Source organism: Chrysemys picta, chromosome 2 (genome assembly GCF_011386835.1).
Source record: "Chrysemys picta bellii isolate R12L10 chromosome 2, ASM1138683v2, whole genome shotgun sequence".
Taxonomy (NCBI): Eukaryota; Metazoa; Chordata; order Testudines; family Emydidae; genus Chrysemys; species Chrysemys picta.
The window spans coordinates 267183247-267203933 of record NC_088792.1 but is presented as its reverse complement, the minus strand read 5'-3'; the positions used below and the strand labels follow the sequence as shown (position 1 = coordinate 267203933).

At 42.5% G+C, this 20687-nt stretch overlaps 1 protein-coding gene across 3 annotated transcripts in view; it reads left to right on the top strand.

Moving 5' to 3' along the window:
- Positions 1 to 20687, top strand: part of SNTB1 (syntrophin beta 1) — a 157846-nt gene that overhangs the window by 59375 nt on the left and 77784 nt on the right. For all 3 annotated transcript variants that reach the window (XR_006177031.2, XM_024108237.3, XM_024108238.3), the window contains exon 2: positions 11229 to 11445. Coding sequence is in view for 2 of the 3 variants with exons in the window: in XM_024108237.3 (XP_023964005.1) it covers positions 11229 to 11445 (217 nt within the window). In the remaining variant the exon portion in view is untranslated. The remainder of the gene's footprint in view (positions 1 to 11228; positions 11446 to 20687) is intronic.

Below are 20687 nucleotides of genomic sequence, written 5' to 3'. Positions count from 1 at the left end.
TAAGGTCCTATAGCTTGTGACTCATCAGGGATATGGATGGGAAAGTTATATTGCTGTTAAAAAGAGATTTTTTAGCTGCTTGGTGTGGTTTGCAGTGACTAGCGGGCGATGTCATGGTTCTGTGAATGCAGAGTTGGGTTTCAGTAGCAGTTTGTTCAGCCGTTGCGTTTCTGAGAAATTCCCCTGTTCAAAAAAGTCCTGTGCTTATTGTGACTCTCTGGTCGATGTTTTAAGTTAATTCTTCTAGTTTGTTATTGGAGCTTTGCTGTTTGTGTCTATTGGAAACAGTAATCCCAGGGAGGGAGGAAAGTGATTAAAATAGAATCCCAGCCTTAAACACAAAAGCCATTTTTTGTTCTGTTTCTTTCCTCTCTCCTTTTTTTCCAGTCCTGGGGTTGTCTTGGGGTCTCCATCTCTTCCTTGTGTTGTCGCTTCTTCTCTTCCTCTCTCCACTTTGTGGGTCTGTGATTCCTTCTTGCCATTGAGTGATGATGTGGAATAAGGCCCATCCCTCCTTCCAGAGGCTCAGCAACTGGCCTCATTGACAGAAGTGCTAGGGGAGGAAACTGAATTGAGGTCTGTTTTCAGGAGCTGTCTCCTTCTCCCAGGCTTTGTTGTAGGTCTCCCCACGCCAAGCCTTGAGCTTCAGTGGTCGAGCTAAGCAAGGTTAGAACTGGGTTCAGCTCCTCCCTTCCCAGTCTTCCTGGCATGTAACCACTTTGAGCAGGATCTTTAATATCAAGCAGAGGGTTCTTAATCTGCACATAGATTTGTCCTCTTCCACCGCACAGCAAAGGACTGCATGCCCATTCATCCCAAGCCAAGATAAGTCAAATTGTGGGTGCCATGCTATCCCATAATTACACAATGAATGTAGCCCCAGGACGATGGGCCTAGATATCAGGTGTAGTTCCTCACAGTTTTTGGTATTTCCTATTCTAAGATCTGCATCAAAAATCCCAACATTTCTGTGCAAATTTCCCCATACTTCCAGTTGAATAAGCCATTATGCTCTTCCTGCCCTAACCATTATCCTGTTGTTGTGGGTGCTCTGTTAAACAGCTGCAGCATAATAACTCTGAGATGGTTACAACTCACTGATGGGAGAAGTGATTCCTGTGTGTTGTTACTAGCGAGTAGTATGGAGTGTCCTTAAAATACATCTGGATCTTTTTAGATAAACGTCAATATATATTATGGGTCCAGTTCTCATTTCCCTGTGGTCCCTTGATGCTGTTCTGGCAGCAAAAATCTATAAAGGGGCAAGAAACTGTCTCCTGAGAATAACTCCTGCATACGGCCTTCCCAGGCAGCACGGCTGCTACTCTGAGAGCTGATATAGGAGCTTTTTGAAGCCCTTTTGCCAACCATATGGAATGTATGATGATAGGAGGGGAAGGCGAGGGAAGGGAGGAGGTGAGTTGAGAGGACATAATGCTACTTGTATTCTCTACTTCCCAGGGTCCATTGGAGGAGGGGGAGCCTTTAGAGGCAGAGCATAAGTTGGAGCAGCCGTGCGACTGCTCTAACTCACACCAAGGGCTGGGCAAGCCCCAGTTGCCCCAGACTATAGGGAGCAGAGGGACAGACTGACTGAAAATGGAATCATGGGTGGAGCAGGGGACTGAGAGTTGGCACTGATATGTGTTTTGTTCCAAACTTGGCCATTGACTTACTGTGTGACTTTGAGGAAGTCATTTAATTTGTCTGTGTCAGTTTAGCCAGCTGTAAAACAGGTATAATCATACCCAGTGTAATAACTTCCCTTGATGTGTACCAATTCCGGTCATGCATTATTTCATGATTTGTGTGACTGCTGAAATAATAGCATGTTCCAAAAACATAATGTCCTTATGTATCTTGTTCTGACACTTGAGCTTAGTCAGGTAAATAGAAAAATTATAGTGTACAGGCAACACCAGACACCTTGAATTTCATCTGAGAGTATGAATGATTAGAGAGGGAGCTTTGCAAACTAACAGAAGAAAAATCAACACACTTGTAAGGCACATAAGAAGCTTTGACTTCATTTCTGAAGTTTAGAGAAACTATTTTAAATACCAACCTTACTTTTAAGAGTATTGGTGAACAATACTTGGCATTGTGAAGAGGAGAAAGCCCAGGCAAATGTACGTTCTGTAGTAGGCTACTGAAGAAAATTTGTAGTTTTGTTTCATGTGCCATGATAGTGTCTCATGTCATATTGTTTGTGGATTTGAAAGCGTTTGGCATAGATGGCTTACCAGGTGACCATGAAAATCCACCTTAAAAAAAATTTAGGCCTCTTTGGAGAAAATCAAAGTGCAGCCATGTACTATCGATGATAACAATCTTTCAGTATGAAAGATTCACACAGTTCCAGTTACAAAGCTTACACTGTCATATACACCTATAGTAAGAGATGTGCACTGTGTATGCAAACATTGTTTTTCTTAGGGTGCATCTTCACTACCCGCTGGATTGGCGGGTAGTAATCGATCCCCGAACGTGCTCCCTGTCGACTCTGGAACTCCAACAGAGCGAGAGGCGGTAGCGGAGTCGACGGGGGAGCTGCGGCCGTCGATCCCACGCTGTGAGGACCCGAGGTAAATTGATCTAAGATGCTTCGACTTCAGCTACGCTATTCACATAGCTGAAGTTGCGTATCTTAGATCGATTTCTCCCCTCCTCCCCCCAGTGTAGACCAGCCCTTAGAATGGACACTTAACAGAAATTAACTGGGTGATTCATGACAAGGCTCTGCAATACTTTGGCTATAGTCAATATATCTTTATTTTTAAATGTTCAAGATGTGGCCAATGACCACCTGTTTACTTAGCTTGTATGTTGTACCTTTCCATTGCTCACTGTTGATTTGCTGTGTATTAGACTGTAAGCTCTTCAGGGCAGAGCCCATGTTGTCTTTTATATCAGGCTCTATGCGACAATGAGTGTTCACTTTTTAAACTTAACATTATACTTTTAGGTTTTGTGGGATATTTACCAAAAACACTTACATTTTTTAATGAAAAATATATGGAGATGTATTGTTTTGTTACTTTATTTAGGGAAAGCACAACCCTACTAAAAAAGAGATACGAATCAACTACATATGGAAACTTGAAACTAGAATTCACAGCTCATGATAGAATGTAAAACTGACTGGGCAGCAATGATTGTTTGAAGAAGAAACTTTGAGGGTGAAAATAAATACAGTAAATTGAAGGATCAGGAGGGAAAGTCCCTTTGGATGTGTTAACGTTTTTAATAGGTAGGTAGCTATCTGTAAGAAGATATGAAATTTGCAAGGAGGTTCTATGAGCCATTGAAAAATCATTGATTGCATCCAGGATGTGAATAGACCAGTGTTCAGTTCTGGGTGTGACTATGTTATGAAGCATCACAGCCGGCTGCCACCACCAGAGTTTGTTATAAAGGTTTATTTAAAAGAATACAGTCAAAAGAGGATATGATGCCACCATGATCTCCCAATCGCCACATGCCGTGCTTCTAGGAACGTCTGTGTCCATGTCCTCATTAGTATAGTAATTGCACTGTCGTCGCTTCCTCACCTGGTTTTGCAGGTACTGCACATACTGCTGGATAATGCCTGAGGTATTTACAATGGTAAAAACTGCAGTGGAGATCTGAGTGGGCTGCATGCTTGCGGCGCTATGGCACCTGCATGGGTAATCCTGGAAAAAGGGCATGAAACGTAGGAGAGTTGTTCGGTTGAAGATGGCCGATAAAAGGCAGGAAATGGTTGTCTTCTGTAGCTTTCATGGAGGCGGGAAGCTCGCTAGTGCTGCAAGAGCAGGAGAGCAGAGTTTGCGGCGGAAGCTGAGCGGCTCAGTTCACGGTGACCGAAAAACGGCGGGAAATGGTTGCCTTCTGTAGCTTCCATGGGAGCCCAGGACCAACAACATGGAGAAATATTCTAGCGCTGCAAGAGCGGGAGAGCAGAGTTTGTGATGGAAGGTGTGCTGCTCAGTTCACGGTGGCCGAAAAAAGGCAGGAAATGGTTAGATAAAAGAGTAGATAGAAAGACGAGAGGACATGCGAGGTGGATTTATAGTACCAGGAGACAGGCAGTATACTGTACTGCACCGTCTGCTGGCAGTATGGTGTCTGCCGTAGCGTTCATGGAGGCAGGAGCGAGTGACGACACACACCCAGAAACAGCCGCGAGAATGTTTTGCCCCATCATGCACTGGGAGCTTAACCCAGAATTCCAATGGGCGGCGGGGACGGCGGGGACTGCGGGATAGCTACCCACAGTGCACCACTCCGACATTCGATGCTAGCCTCGGTACTGTGGACACATTCCACAGAATTCATGCGCTTTAATGGGAACATACAACACCAAATGTATAAAATCACTTCCGAAAATTCGAATAGAATAATTTTGTACTGTAGACGTACCCTTTTATTTTAAAAAATTGTTCACTCTCCCCATTTATAATAAAACATTGGAAGTTTGAAGCTGAAATCTGGTTCCTTACCAAGAAGTTTCTAGCCTCAGTTTCCTCCCCCACCCCATGTAAATAAAATTATATCTAGCTGTCTGTTTCCAGAATCTATCTGAACTTTTTGCCCCATCACCTATATATCATAGCTCAGGTGTACTGTATGGTTGTTCATGAGTGCTTAGTTGAAGACACTGATGATTTTTTCCTTAAAGAGCACTGACTCTTCTGTTTCAAATAAAATAGAATACAAGCATACATAGAAGGAATTACACAGATTTTAAAAAAATGGTTAGTCACAATTTGGGCCTACAAACCTTGTCTCTTTAAGAGCTAAAGCAGGGCATGCAGAGTTCAGCTGAATTCATTTAAGAAAGACAGAAAACATTAAACGGAACCCTTTGCTCAGTTCTAACTTTTTTGTGTGCAAGAGAGTGTAGAGGGCATTTGTATTCTCTCAAGATGTTAAACTTTTCTAATTTATAAAATGTCTGTTAACAGAGACCTAAGGCTGTTGACAGATCAAGAGGTTTAGTATATTTCAGAACCTTTTGGCATTCAGCAACCATAATAAATACTTGAGGTGGCTTTCTTTGATCATGAGAACAGGTGTTGTGTCTGTAGGAAAGTGGATGGAAACTTAACACCCACAAATGTACAGTAATACTTGCTCTGATTTCTCCATTTCAGTATAGAAGTGATTAAAACTATTTCCTGTGGCCCTATCATAGAAACCATAAGTTTACTTTTTTTCCTAGAATAAATGATGAGCATGCATTTTCCTCACTATTAGTTTTGATAACAGCACCTATAGCTGTTTAGGACCAGATTCTCTCCTCATTTTACATCTGTGCAGTGGCATGGATTTAACTGAGAGTTTGACCTTTGGTCTGAGCTTTGAAATCCGAGACAAACTATGCTGTTCTGATGTAAAATGAGAGCAGAAATTGACTCTGTGGTCCTGATCCTTCTCACAGTTACACCAGTGTCATTCCAAAGTAACTCCATTGACTACAACCTAAGCTAATGCTGGAGTTACGCTGGGGTAGCTATGAACTGAATTTGGTCCTGTGTGTGTTACAGGGAAAAGTGTCACCGAAAATAACTTAAGATATTTAATTCTGAATTGCTCTGAAACTGTCTTGGTAACATACTGAACCTGCTGCATTTGAAATCTTAGTATATGACATTTCTGTAAAGCAAAGGCCACGTCCCTGTTGAATAATCAAATTGCTCAGCTGCTTCTTCCCAAGTGTTTCTACAGCGTCTCTTTGCCAACGTTTGTGTCACTGTGGATGGTTAGCACTGCCTGTAGTAGCATTAGATTAGATGGCCGTTGTCTCTTCTCCATTCTGCTACTTCGGTGGTGTGAGTTTGCATTCGCCTCTCTCCTTTCCTACTGACAGGCGCTATGAAGATTGTTCATATGGTTCTCATGTACTAGGTCTTTTCCATGGTTATCAGGAGCATCCAGCATAGCTACTTCATCAGGATTGTGTGATAATATCTCCCCCCGTCCTGTACCCCCTTCTTTGTGTGCTATATCGCCTGTGGTCAGATCTGTGTCAGAAAGGGAGAAAGTCATTCCAGTGCAGAGAGTCCAAATAATGCCCTTCACACCACTTAACCTCAGAAGGCCAAAGACTGGTCTCATTGGATTCAGCCGTCAAGGGCTTCCATTGTATCAAGGTTTGGCCCCAAATGCAAGGCTGACATGGGTCTTAATTGGTATGAGGGGCTTGCATAGGTCTTCTGCACAGGGCTAACTTTCATCCTGAGAGAGGATAAAATAAGAAAAAAGTTTCCATCTGGAAACAGGGTGTAGGGGAATTTGAATGACTGTTTTCAATGAAGTTTCTTGTCTGGATGAATTTTTCCATTAGCATTTGCACAACTTTGGAAATAGTCTTTTAAGTTTTATTTTTATTTTACCAAGAAGCCAATGCAGTAGGCAATCAACAAACACTTCTTTAAGAGAATGCACACAGATTGCATGCCCTCTGTCTTTCTCTGCAAGGTAAAAGTCTTGATCCTCTGTCTTTGAGCTGATAAGGGCACGCTGTTGCTTTCAGTTTCATATTGTCAACCTCCACTTCCTGACCATGCCTCTGTAGTAACGAAGGAGATTTACTGAAGGCTTTTCTTTTGGTTTTTAAGCAAAACAATCTGAATGTATCCAGATTCTTCAGTATCGTGTCTGGTAGAAGACTTGACAAGATTTGCCTGTAGTATTTCTCTCATAAGATATAAGAGGCATGCTTTCTTTTGTCATCTGTGGAAAGCTACAAAGACTTAATTGTGGCGACCTTGGACTTGGCAGAATTGTGCATTAATGAAGTGCTTTTTTTGGAAGCTTCATTGCCTGCCTTCCAAATTAAAAAAAAAAAAAGTTTTTGAACATATGTCAGTGGATTAATTCATTTGACTGCTATTTCTACCTTTCTTTTTTTGGAGGGGTGGGGGGGAAATGCACGGAAGGAGAGGGGAGGTGTTGGTTCTGCAGATTGGAATTTTAATTGCTTGACCACAATTATTAATTTGCAGTGCAGCAAAAGGGCATGATTATTAATTAGTACAGGCTAAAAGGCTCTCTGGAGCTGGGTTGTAGCATCAAGTGGATGAGTTTAGACAGTTTTAGACTGAAATTATTGTCTACCAATACACCAAGCTACAATTATGTAATCACTAGATTGTTCAGTCCCTGCAGATTAAACCTTGTATTATGAATACACTGGTGTTTTAAAGAAAAAAATATAAAATGAATGAGATTTTAATACTTCAGGATAACAGCAGATCTTGTGTACCATTCAATGGTTTTTCCTATTCCTTTTTATCACGTGCTTAAAAGAAAAACAACCAAAACTTAGTGCTTTCTGGAGCTGCTTCTCTTTCAACTAGGGTTGCCAGGCGTCTGTTTTTTTACCGGAACTCCTGGTCAAAAAGGGACCCTGGCGGCTCTGGTCAGCACTGCTAATCGGGCTGTTAAAAGTCCAGTTAGCAGCGTAGGCAGGCTCCCTCTCCGGCTCCGCATGGCTCTCGAGAAGCTGCCTTCATCTCCCTCTGGTTCCTAGGTGGAGGGACAGCCACTGGGGCTCTGCGTGCTGCCCCTGCCCTCAGCGCCAGCTCAGCAGCTCTTATTGGCCAGGACCTGTGGCCAATGGGAGCTGAGGGGGCAGTGCCTGCAGGCGCAGGCAGTGCGAAGAGCCATGTGGTCACGTCTCCGCCTAGGAGCCGCAGGGAGATGTCGCTGCTTCCTGGGAGCCTGCACCCCAACCATCTCCCGTGCCCTAACCCCCTGTCCCAGCCCTGAGCCCCCTCCTGCACTCTGAACTCCTTGGCCCAAGCCTGGAGCCCCCTCCTGCACCCCAAACCCCTGGACCCACCTCATAGCCTGCACCCCCAGCCAGAATCCTCACCCTCCAACCCTGTGCCCCAGCCCGGATCCCCCTCCCGCACCCCCTCATTTCTGGCCCCTCCCTGGAAACTGCACCCCTAGCCCAGAGCCCTCACCCCCTCCCGCACCCCAACCCTCTACCCCAGCCCGGTGAAAATGAGCGAGGTTGGAGGAGAGTGAGGAGGGATGGAGTGACGGGGGCAGGGCCTCGGAGAAGGGGTGGGGCTGGGGGCAGGGTAAGGGTGTTTGATTTTCTGCAAGTAGAAAGTTGGCAACCTTACTTTCAATCACTGTTAGGACTTGTGTGTCACTGTATCTGAGAGGGAACACCAGCTCTGGAATTTCTGATCCTAACATAAAACTCATTACCTTCTCTTTTCCCATTAATATTCTGTATTTTGATGCTGTATTGCAGTTTTTCAGTGCCTAACCTGTTGAAGTGAATGGTAAAACTCCCATTGAAGTCAGTGGGTGTAAGGCCCTTTTGATACCAGAGTATGGAATAGAAATGGTTGGGCCTATAATGTCTATTACCATAATCCTGCTCTTAGTTTTGCCCATGTAACCCCATTGACTCAGTGATGGCATATGAATTGGAAATATACATAATACAAAAATATTAATGTAGTATACATAGGGTCAAATTCTGCCACCCATGAACCCTGCTATGTTTATATGTCATCATTGTTAGAGAGAGATAGGGTGCATGAGGTAATATCTTTTATTGGACCAACTTCTGATAGTAAGAGAGCCAAGCTTTTGAGCTACACAGAGCTCTTCTTCAGGTTTCTGAAGCTTGAAAGCTTGTTTCACCAACAGAAGTCCAATAAATTGTCTCACCCCCATTGTCTTTCTAACATCCTGGGACCAACATGGCTACAACAAGACGTCATTTTTATAGGCTCGCTCTCTATATATTTCTTTTTAAAAAATATTTGAACACACAAGCACATTAAAGCCCTTCTGGAAAAACTCTGTTGAACTGAATAGGTACAAAACCAAGAGAGTTCTGTAGAAATAGGGTTTAGTAGAAATTACTCTAAAAATCAGTAAACTTTAGTTTCTCACTGTTACTTGTACAGTTTTTTTTTTCTTTCTTACTTTTAAACCATCCTATAGAATTCTATAGCAGGGAAGTAATTCTCCATCAAATTCTATAAGTGGATTTTTTTTTTTTGTATTAAAGTCTGAGATTTTCAAAACTTCCTGTGGAAGTTAGATATCATTCTCCCTTAAAAATTCAAGGGAGCTGAGTGTCTAAGGGAGTTTGACATTCCCAGCCAGATTCTACAGGATTTTTCCCTCCTGGGAATTTTCTTAGACTGCACTGCATTTGGTTCTCGAATCCCTGGAAAGCATGTTGTTTTTCTACCCCCTTCTCCTGGTAATATATTTCCCCTCAGTCTTTTCACAGAGGCTTCTGAAATAGTGCAGCAGCTTGTCATGATGTCACCATTACATTGCATGGAAACTCACTTGGCACTGGGAAGGGAACAGTCTTTGCTTCAGTTCCCAGTATCTTGGGAATGAAATTCACATTTCAATGTTTCTGCTTAATGTTTAGATTTCGCTCCAAAGGTTTGACTCCAACTTCAGTTTTTTCCCCTCTCTTCTTTTCTTAATTTTAGAGGGCCCAGTCCTTTTGCTTCTCTATGCACATAGCTCCCGATGAAGAGCGTGGGAATTGCATGCATGCAGTAGCTACAGTATTGGGCCCAAAGTTTCTTTTGGCTGCCAAGTGCTGGTACATCACCAGCACACAGTTTAGTAACCTATTGGAACTTATTTTCAATAAGTAGTTTGAAAAACTCTAGTTTGAAAATAATCCATTAAAAAAAAAATTTAGGCCACGTCTACAGTTGAAAAATTGTTTTTTTCACACCCTTGAACGACTGAAGTTATACTGACAAAAGTGGCAGTATAGACATACCTTATGTTTACGCTACAGTGACTCAGCTGCACCAATGCAGCTGCGCTGCTGGAGCGCTTCTGGTGAAGACGCTCAAAGCCGATGAGAGAGAGTTCTTCTGTCGGCTTAATAACTCCTGCCTCCGTGAGAGGCAGTAACTGTGTCAGCAGGAGACATAGTGCTATTCACACCGGTGCTTAGGTCGGTATAACTTACGTCGTTCCGGGGTGTGGATTATTCACAAAATAATTTGTAGTGTAAACTATGGCTACGGCTACACTAGAGAGCTTACAGTGGCGCAGCTGCATCGTTCTCCTGCCGAGGTAGCGCTGTCCACACCGGTGCTTAGGTCAGGATAACTTATGTCGCTCAGGGAGGTGGCTTATTCGCACCCCTGAACAACCTAAGTTATATTGACATAAGTGATAGTATAGACATAGCCATAGGTCTGATTTTCCTAGGCTCGAGCTCACCCATTGTTCCAAGGTGTTTGCAACTGAATAGGATCATTGAGTTCTGAGTGCCACCCATTGTATCTGTTCTAGGAGGATGTGCTACAGCCCATGCCAACCAGGGTGGAATTTCACATTCAAAAAGACAGGAATTTCATGATGCTACTTCATAGTATCACCCAGAATTCATAGGTTATACGGACATATCTCCAAATCATCACAAAGGTGAAAAGGTGACTTGATCGTGGTCTACAAGTACCTACACTGGGAAGAGAGGGCTGATAGGCAGCTCTTTTATCTAGTGTGAAAAAGGTGTGATGAGATCTAGTGGTTGGAAACTGAAACTAGACAAATTCAGATTAGGTGGGCGAGGTAGTGTCTTTTATTGAACCAACTGCTGTTGGTGAGAGAGACAAGCTTTCGAGCTTACATAGAGCTCCTCTTCAGGTCTACTTCACCCATCTTGTCTCTTTAATATCCTGGGACTGACATGGCTATAACCACACTGCACATTCAAACCAGAAATAAGGTGCAAATTTTCAATAGTGAGGGTAGTTAACCATTGCAACAATTTACCTAGGGGTGTGGGGGGTTGAAGTCGTTAAGTCAAGACAGACTGGATGCCTTTAAATCAAGGCCAGATTATATTTTTAAAAGATATGCTATAGTGCAAAAAGAAGTTATGGGCTTGATATGGAAATTATGGGGTGAGCTTCTATGACTGGTGTTATGCAGATCTGACTATATGATCATAATGGTCCCTTCTGTGAATCTATCTAGTCTTCTTGCAGTTACCTCTGTTCTCCTTCTGTCAGTCCCTCTTTTGTTTGTTACACCAACTTATTGTGTCATTTTGAAGAAGACTGTAAATTCTTCAGGGTGGGGTCCGTATCTTCCTATGGGGTTGTACAGCATCTAGCATAATGATGCTAGCCCAATAGAAACAATAAATAGTAATAATTGTTAGAATTCACATTGGATCTAAGCATCTATTGAGTGTTTGTTTATTTGCTTTTTTTTTTTTATAGTGAAGTACATGCGAGAAGCAACCCCGTATGTGAAGAAAGGTTCTCCAGTTTCAGAAATTGGGTGGGAAACGCCTCCACCTGAATCACCACGGTTGGGAGGTGTATCCTCTGACCCTCTGTCACAGCTTTCTCTCGTCATCCACAGAGACAAAAAAACAATTCCACTCAAAATGTGCTACGTGACGCGCAACATGACTGTGTCGGATCCTGAAAACAGGTAAGCTATGGCTTTGTCTTGGCCTAATTTTTTGCCTTAGAACATGCTATTCTATTATTCATCTTAGAGCTGTTAACTATAAAGCTTGAATACTGTGAACGATAACACCGAGGATCAGATTCTTTGTTACGTCTAACTCCATTGAACTGAGATAATAATCTGGCCCTTGGCTTTTACAAAGCTCCTTCCAGGTGAGGATCTCAAAGTGTTTTTGCAAACACTTCACAACAAAGCATTTCATAACACCGATGAGATTGCTGTGGTAAAAACACATTCATCAGCTTTGGGGTATGTACTGGAAAAAAGCTCTGGTGGCACAATCCAAATATTTTTCATAAGAAATACACAAATTAACACTTTGCTGTTAGCACAGTTGTATGATTTTCTTCAAGAAGAAGAATCCCCACTCACTAATAGCAGCATCAGATAAATAAGATCAGCCAAGAAGGAAAAAAGTTGCCCTTCTTTTTTTTTTTTTTTTAAGGGTGGCCTAATTGTCTTGTCAGTTAAATGCAACTCTGACTATTGAAGGGGAGAATGAGGGAGAGAGGTTACATTTGAGAAAATAAATGGGGATTTTCTGTGGCTTTTTTAATTTTTTTCATGATGCTAAAAATAAAATAAGCTTACTGGCCTTTATTTATAACATGTGTGGAACAGCTGCATCACACCAGCATGCTCAAGGATCATCTATTTTAACAGCTGCTAACAAAGAGAACCAATAGAGTCAGTGAGGGGGTGGAAATAGAGACCAATTCTTCCATCCAAACAATGGGCTTTTTGTTCTTCTCTAGCACACACATTTTTAAAGAAGCTGCTTGGAACTCTTTTGATTCTCAGCACTTACATATCGGAGGGACTGAAAATTACATTTTCAGAGTTAGCATTTCATGTGGAATGAGGAGGTGGTGTTTGTGTAAAGCAGTGATTCCCCATGCTTTTGGCTTTTGCTGGAGACACTCCCATCCCTCATGATGGTTTGAAGGATGCATGCTTCCGGCTCCCTTGTATTGCATCTTGGAAGGGCTCCTATATTTTGGCTGTTTTCTTTTAATTTTCTCTACCTCTCCTGTCCACTTCCAGCTCTGTTGTTCTTTTAGGGTTTTTTTCTTTCACTTTTTTCTTCCTTTTTTTGTACATATTGCTCTTCTGGTTCACTTATGGGGGGAGGGAAAGCTCAGTGGTTTGAGCATTGGCCTGCTAAACTCAGGGTTGTTAGTTCAATCCTTGAGGGGGCCATTTAGGGATCGGGGGCAAAAATGTGTCTGGGGATTGGTCCTGCTTTGAGAAGCGGGTAGGACTCGATGACCTCCCTGAGGTCCTTTTCAACCCTGATATTCTATTTTCATTTTTCCTTTCCTGGTCCCCAACTCATCAAAGGGCTGTTGGCAAGGTTAGTGGTAGTCAACCCTTATAAAAGAGTAGTCCAGTTTTCTGCAGTAACAACCAAAGCACTATTGCAAGCTGTCATTGCTACAGTGGGCAGTGGTTTGGACCCATCACTCTAGAATGCTGGGTTTTTGTTTTTGTTTTTAAATGGAGATTGGCAGTTGCATCACTAGCCTTCCAGCCTGCAGTTCTCCCAATCACAGGCTGCCTGATAAGGTGGGGAAAAAACCCTCTCCATTCCCATTGTATGGACCACTATGAGAATAACAATATTTTCCGCATGTTAGTTTTAGATTCTTTGAGTTTTCTCCTCCTTAGAATCATAGGACTGGAAGGGACCTCGAGGTCTAGTCCAGTCCCCTGCACTCATGGCAGGACTAAGTATTATCTAGATCATTCCTGACAGGTGTTTGTCTAATCTGCTCTTAAAAATCTCCAATGATGGAGATTCCCCAGCCTCCCTAGGCAATTTATTCCAGTGCATAACCATCCTGACAGTTAGGAAGTTTTTCCTACTATCCAACCTAAATCTTCCTTGTTGCAATTTAAGCCCATTGTTTCTTGTCCAATCCTCAGAGGTTAAGAGGAGGAATTTTTCTCCCTCCTCCTTGTAACAACCTTTTATGTACTTGAAAACTGTTATCATATCCCCTCTCAGTCTTCTCTTTTCCAAACTAAACAAACCCAGATTTTTCAGTCTTCCCTGTATTCTAGACTTTTATCCATTTTTTGTTGCTCTTCTCTGGACTTTTTCCCAATTTGTCTACATCTTTCCTGAAATGTCACCCAGAACTGGACACAATACTCCAGTTGAGGCCTAATCTTCTTTTGCTATGTTGTAATTCTGGGCCTCTACCACAACCCTGACCCTAAAATTTGCTTAAAAACCACTTTGCGGAACCAACATCACATTGTACACAATACTTGGTAAATAGTATACAAGTTTTATCCATGACAAAATATGGTAGTAACGTGCAGTTTTTGGTGTTACTAAGAAATAATGCGTGGGAGAGCCATGTCACTCATTAGCATGGTTTTCTGTTCCGGTTGCTTTTGTTTCCTGTGGAAAGAGTGACTTCTGATTTTTACTGTAGGCCAGCATACAAAATTTCACACTACCCTATGCTGGATTTTTCCAAACAAGCAAACGGTCTTTCTGCCACTTGACAAGAGCAGTGAAATCGCAGAATATTGTGGGTCACATGAGCATAATTTCTTTTTTTTAGATATCTGAATATCAGAACTGAATTTTCCGTAGTGGAATGACATCATAATGCAAGTTAGAAGATGTACCCTTTGTAACTTAGACCAGGACAGCAGCTGGATTCCAAAACATTCTTAAAGCACAGGCAAGACCACACTATGTTACAGCATGTTCAGTGCACTACTGTTTTATAACACAGTTCCCTAACACACATGGATCCTATAACTGATGATGTAACTTTACTGTAGTGTTTATAATAGCAGAATCAGCTGGCTGCCAAAGCCTGCACTAAGGCCCTCTCCATACTAGGACTTGAAACTGTATTTGAAATCACTTTCATATGTGGCTAAGCCCAAACATGGTTGTGAAGAGGTCTGCATACAACATGGTCACAGCTGTGCAGTAGAACTATTTTGTAGATCAGCTAGAGGGGCTAGATTATAGAATGATTTCTGCTGAACTGGTTTTACTTAGCACAGTTGTTCCCCTGTGTTGAAAGAGACTGAGAAGGAAATACCTCTTTTTTTAAAAAAAATTTGAAGTTTGATTTTTAGAACCAGATTTACCCAGACACGGAGGAGATACGAGGTCTGGTTTTCCAGTTTGGGCCTGTATAGGGTCTTTCTTTCCTTCTAGAGACTGGACCACGTAAAGAGGTTCATGAGTCTGTGACTGCCTTTAAACAGTCTAATGTACCTGTTCCTATTAGCTCAGCAGTAAAGCTGCATGCGTTTAGATCCACAGGTCTTGGGTTCAGCCCCTGCAAAAAAACAGACCCAGAGCATTGTTACAGGCCCATCCCTCTCTCTTTCTCTCTCTCTCTGTCTCTCTCCTAACGTTTCTGTGCATTAGTTTAGTGTTAGCATGATGGTTTATGATTTTCTTTGCTACTTGAAAGACATCAGCACAAGGAAAAATATGTCCTATACAATACAAATCAATCCAAAGCCTGAGGGAGTAGGACAGTATTTTTAATAAACACAAACATGGTGAAAGGAGGAAACGTAAAGAGCATTTTAGCACTATTTATCTAACTCATGCTGGTCCAGACACAGGAGCCTGTGTTATATTTTAGGGTGGAAGAAGCTAGGTTGAGGTAATTACCACTGCAGTCTGTTTGCCTTCATTTTTATTGACAAGTGTCATATACAATAGCAGTACTAGAGATTGTCAGGCTTCAAAGGGAAAAGTTCCCCCTCCCACCCCAGTAACTCAAGACTGGGAAAAGTTATTAATATCGCTAAGCAGTAAATGTTTCCGCAGCACAATAAACCTCGTCAATTTCTGATGCGTTCCCTTAGGTGAGATTTGTTTTCTTCTGCTTTTAAAGCCTCTTTTGCGCCTGATGCAAAAACACTTATGGGCTCAGTATGCAAAAGACGTGACACATGCTGGATAAAATGACTGATGAGGCAAGCTGAATCAATTCAGGTTTCTGCTGTTTTGCATTGACTCAAACCCCCGCTTGCCATTTATCCAACTAAACAAAATGTGTTCAACCTAATCCTTCAAACACTGGTGCACATGAGTAACTTTACCCATTGGCAGCAGTTCAGCTGGACTAAGCAGTGTGATCCTAAAGAGTAAATTCAGTGGGTTGGCTCTCAAGGATAAAGTTACTTATGAGCATAGTATTTGTAACACTGGGCCCTTTGGGAAAGGGGAGTTAAGGACAATTTCAGAGTGACAGAGAGTCATAGAGTTGAAGCCTAGATGGGCTACCAGAGCATCTCCTTTATATCACAGGCCACTGTCATCTTCCAGGACACGCCCCCACCCCCCAACAACCAAAATTAGACCACAGTATTACTATTATGTCACATGGTAGAGAATAGCAGGGACTGAGGAGCGCCAATGCTGGGGCCCCTGCAATGGCAGGGAATTAAGTGAGATATATCCAGGTGATCCTGACAAGTGACCCATGCCACATGCTGCAGAGGAAGGTGGAAAACCCCCATGGTCACTGTCAATCTGATCCTGGGGAAAAGTTTTTCCCAACCCCACATATGGCAATCAGTTAGACCCTGCGCATGTGAGTAAAACTATCCAGCCAAGCAGCTGAATGACACATAGCTAGCCAGGCAACCTGCACAGAGTGATAGTATTTAGGCAGATAATAGTAAAGCCAGTTGGGTCCTACAGAAATTACTGAAAATACTCATTGAATAGAATATAGAATAACATTTTTGTTATAGAATTTTTAAACCATCTTAGTGATTGAATAGAGAATTAGAACCCTAATGTAGAATTCCATCGGTAAGTTTAAAAATTGCTTTAGAAAGTTTATTCTCTGGTAAATTCCATAGGACATTTCTATAAAAGGAAATATACAGTCATGCTACTGCTATTAATTATTTTTAGACGTGTCAGCCAGGTTGAGTCCCAGTTGTGCTAGAAACTGTACAGACGTATAGTGAAGACATATGACACAGACAACTGTGCAGACAAATAGCAAGGGATGTGAAGGGTAACAAGAAGGGTTTCTACAAATATGTTAGCAACAAGAAGGTGGTCAGGGAAAGTGTGGGACGCTTACTGAACGGGGGAGGCAACCTAGTGACAGAGGATGTGGCTGGATATGAGTCAACAGTGTGCCCTTGTTGCCAAGAAGGCTAAAGGTATATTGGGCTGCATTAGTAGGAGTGTTGCCAGCAAATCAAGGGAAGTGATTATTCCCCTCTATTCGGCACTGGTGAAACCACATCTGCAGTATTGTGTCCAGTTTTGGGCCCCCCATTACAGAAAGGACATGGACAAATTGGAGAGAGTCCAGTGGAGGGCAATGAAAATGATTAGGGGGCTGGGGCACATGACTTACTAGGAGAGGCTGAGGGAACTGGGCTTATTTAGTCTGCAGAAGAGAAGAGTGAGGGGAGATTTGATAGCAGCCTTCAACTACCTGAAGGGGGGTTCCAAAGGGGATGGAGCTCGGCTGTTGTCAGTGGTGGCAGATGACAGAACAAGAAGCAATGGTCTCAAGTTGCAGTGGGGGAGTTCTAGGTTGGATATTAGGAAAAACTATTTCACTAGGAGGGTGGTAAAGCACTGGAATGGGTTACCTAGGGAGGTGGTGGAATCTCTATCCTTAGAAGTTTTTTAAAGCCTGGCTTGGTAAAGCCCTGGCTGAGATGGTTTAGTTGGGGTTTGTCCTGCTTTGAGCAGGGGGTTGGACTAGATGACCTCCTGAGGTCTCTTCCAACCCTAATATTCTATGATTCTATGATAGTAAAATACAGCCCATGCCCCAGAGAGTTCACAGTCTTAATGACAAGGCAGAATGGGTAAGTGAAATAAACAAGCAGTGAAGGGAGGAGGACAGAATAAAAATATGCTCATGTTTTAGCAGAGGGCAGGGCACAGTAACATGATATTGAATAAAGCTCTTTTAGAAAACAATGAACTGTTTTATTAGGTCAGCTTTCATTGTAAGTGTTGTCTAGTCATTTTATAAATATGTGTTTTCACAGTGGGAGTGCTGTACTTTTAATAAAACCCACAAGAGAGGAGACCATGTAGCTTGGCACCTAAACATCGGTCCTGGATTCTCAGTTTCACTAGTTGCACTAGCTCATGAGAATTTAATACTTTTGGTGGGGGGATTCAAACGTGGCTTTCTTGATCCCTGAAGCTTTGCAGGTCCATATCCATGCAGCTGATCATTAGAACAGGGGAAAGGCTGGTTCATGTTTCATTCCTGCTTCTTGTGTTGGTGTGAAGGTGGGTGCATGTCTTGTTCTTTCAAATTTGGGGGGTAGGGGTGACCTAGGTGAGTGTCCCATCCTCCCTGCTTTGGTGGGGAGGTGGAATGTGTCTGTCTCTGTAACTTTGAGGTTTAGGGCAGATTTAAGAAGCCAAATCACACAGATGTAATTACCTGAATGGGAAGCTGGCCAGGACACTCACCAAGATTTGAAAACCTTACTATTATGAAACATGCTCACAGCCCTATTTTCCATGTATCCAAAAAATGCATAGTCGGTGTTACAAAATAGGAGCTGGATTCTCCTCGTACTCCTGATTTATATCCGTGTAACTCCATTACAGCCAGTGGATTTGTTTTAGTGTAAGTGGGAAGGGAATCCGGCCCTCTGTGGCAGTGTATTCTGCATACAGTGCAAGTTAAGAATGACCAAGTTGCAGCAAGTGAGTAATGGCTTTTATCGTGAAGAAGCACTTTAATCAGTCTTACTTTGCTTTGTCTCTCTGTGGATCATCATTTAATTGAGAGAGAAACAATTTTACTTTGCGTGGGTGTAATCTCCACAACAGCCAGTGGCACGCAGTTTGCTGGTTACTAACAGAATTTCTAACAAAATCAATACAAGTTTGGTGAGATACAGCATATACCAATCTCTGAGCGTGAAAAGAAGAGATGATCTAGCCCTAAATCATTTCAGTTGGGCACAATTACAGCTTGCCTAGAACTCCTACAATCTTGTTTGGGTATCAGGTGTACTGCCATGCTTTCTAAGAGTGCTTGTTTTTTTCTTATTAATAGATAGCATCAATTTAAAATGTTCAGAACCAGTACTCCATCCTCATCCTCCTTGACCTGTCACCTGCCTTTGAAGCTGTCGACCATGCTTTGCTTGTTGAAATCTTGTCATTTCTCCCTTTGCTTCTGTAACCCTATCCTCACCTCGTTCTCCTGCTACCTCTCTAATTGCTCCATCAGCATGTCCTTTGGAGAATCCTCCTCACCCTTTCTGTGGGGGTTCCATAGTGCTCTGATCTGAGGCCCTTTCTTTTCTCCCTCTAAACCATATCTCTGAGTAATCTCATCTGCAACCACAGTTCTATATGCTGATGACTCACAGATCAACCTCTCTACTCCAGACTACTCCTGTCCAACTTAAAATAGCCCCTCTCTCTGACACAACTCGTAGATGTCTAGCCATCAGCGCAACATGACTAAAACAGAGCTCTTAAGCTTCTTCCTACCCACCAAATCCTTCCCCAGCTGCTTACTTTCTCAGTCACTGTGGACAGCACCACCTTTCTGCCTTTCATTCAGGCCCATAATCTGGGCATTATCTTCAATTTGGGCCTCTCAAGTCCTGACATAGAATCATAAAAATGTAGGGCTGGAAGGAACCTCAAGAAGTCATCAAATCCAGCCCCCTTTGCTGAGCAGGGCCAAGTAAACCTCCCAGATCATCTCTGACAGATGTTTGTCTAACCTGTTTTTTAAAACTTCCAATGACAGGGATTCCACAATCTCCCTTGGAAATCTATTCCAGATCTTAACTCCCTTATAGTTAGAAATTTTTTTCCTAATAGCCAACTTAAATCTCTCTTGCTGCAGATGAAGCCCATTACTTCTTGTCCTACCTTCAGTGGACATGGAGAACAATTAGTCACCATCCTCTTTATATATTTATAAATATATAATGTAACATCCCTTACCGTAGTTGAAGGCTGTTATCAGGTCTCCAGTCACACTTCTTTTCTCAAGACTAAACACGCCCAGTTTTTTTAACCTTTCCTCATAGGTCAAGTTTTCTAAACCTTTTATCATTTTTGTTGCTCTCCTCTGGACTCTTTCCAGTTTGCCCACATCTTTTTTAAAGTGTGGCACTCAGAATTGGATGCAGTACCCCAGCTGAGGTCTCACCACTGCCAAGTAGAGTAGGACAGTTACCTCCCATGTCTTACATGTGACACTCCTGTTAATAAACCCCAGAATGATATTAGCCTTTTTGAAACTGCATCACATTGTTGACTCATACTCAAATTGTGATTCACTATAACCCCACATCCTTTTCAGCAGTACTACCACCTAGCTAGTTACTCCCCATATTGTAGTTGTGCATTTGATTTTTACTTGCTAAGATTAGTACTTTGCACTCATGTTTATTGAATTTCATCTTGTTGAATGAAGACCAATTCTTCAATTTGTCAAGGTTGTTTTGAATTCTAATCCTCTCCTTCAAAGTGCTTACAACCCCTCCCAGATTACTGTCATCTGCAGATTTTATAAGCATACTCTCCACTGTGTTATCAAAGTCATTAATGAAAATATTGAATAGTTTCAGACCCAGAACTGACCCCATGGGACCCCACTAGATGTGTCCTCCCAGTGTGACAGTGAACCATTGATAACTACTCTTTGAGTATGGTCTTTCATCCAGGTGTGCACCCACCTTTATAGTAATTTACTTTAGACCACATTTCCCCAGTTTGCTTATCAGACTGTCATGTAGGACTGTGTCAAAAGCTTTACTAAAATCAAGATATATCTCGTCTTCTGCTTCCCCTCCCTCCCCCGTCCATTAGGACAATAACCTTGTCAAAGAAGGAAATTCGGTTGGGTTGGCATGATTTGTTCTTGACAAATTCATGGTGGCTATCGCTTATAACCCTGTCATCCTTCAGGTGCTTACAAATTGATTGTTTAATCATTTGTTCCAGAATCTTTCCAGGTATCGAAGTTAGGCTCACTGCTCTATAATTCCCTGGGTCCTCTTTGTTCCCCTTTTTAAAGATAGGTACTGTGTTTGCCCTTCTTCAATTTTCTGGGACCTCACCCATCCTCCAGGACAGTGGTTTTCAAACTGCAGGTCACGACCTGGTACTGGGTCGCAGAATGTAAGGCACTGGGTCATGGCGGCTCTGGTCAGCACCGCCGACTGGGGCATTAGAAGTCCCA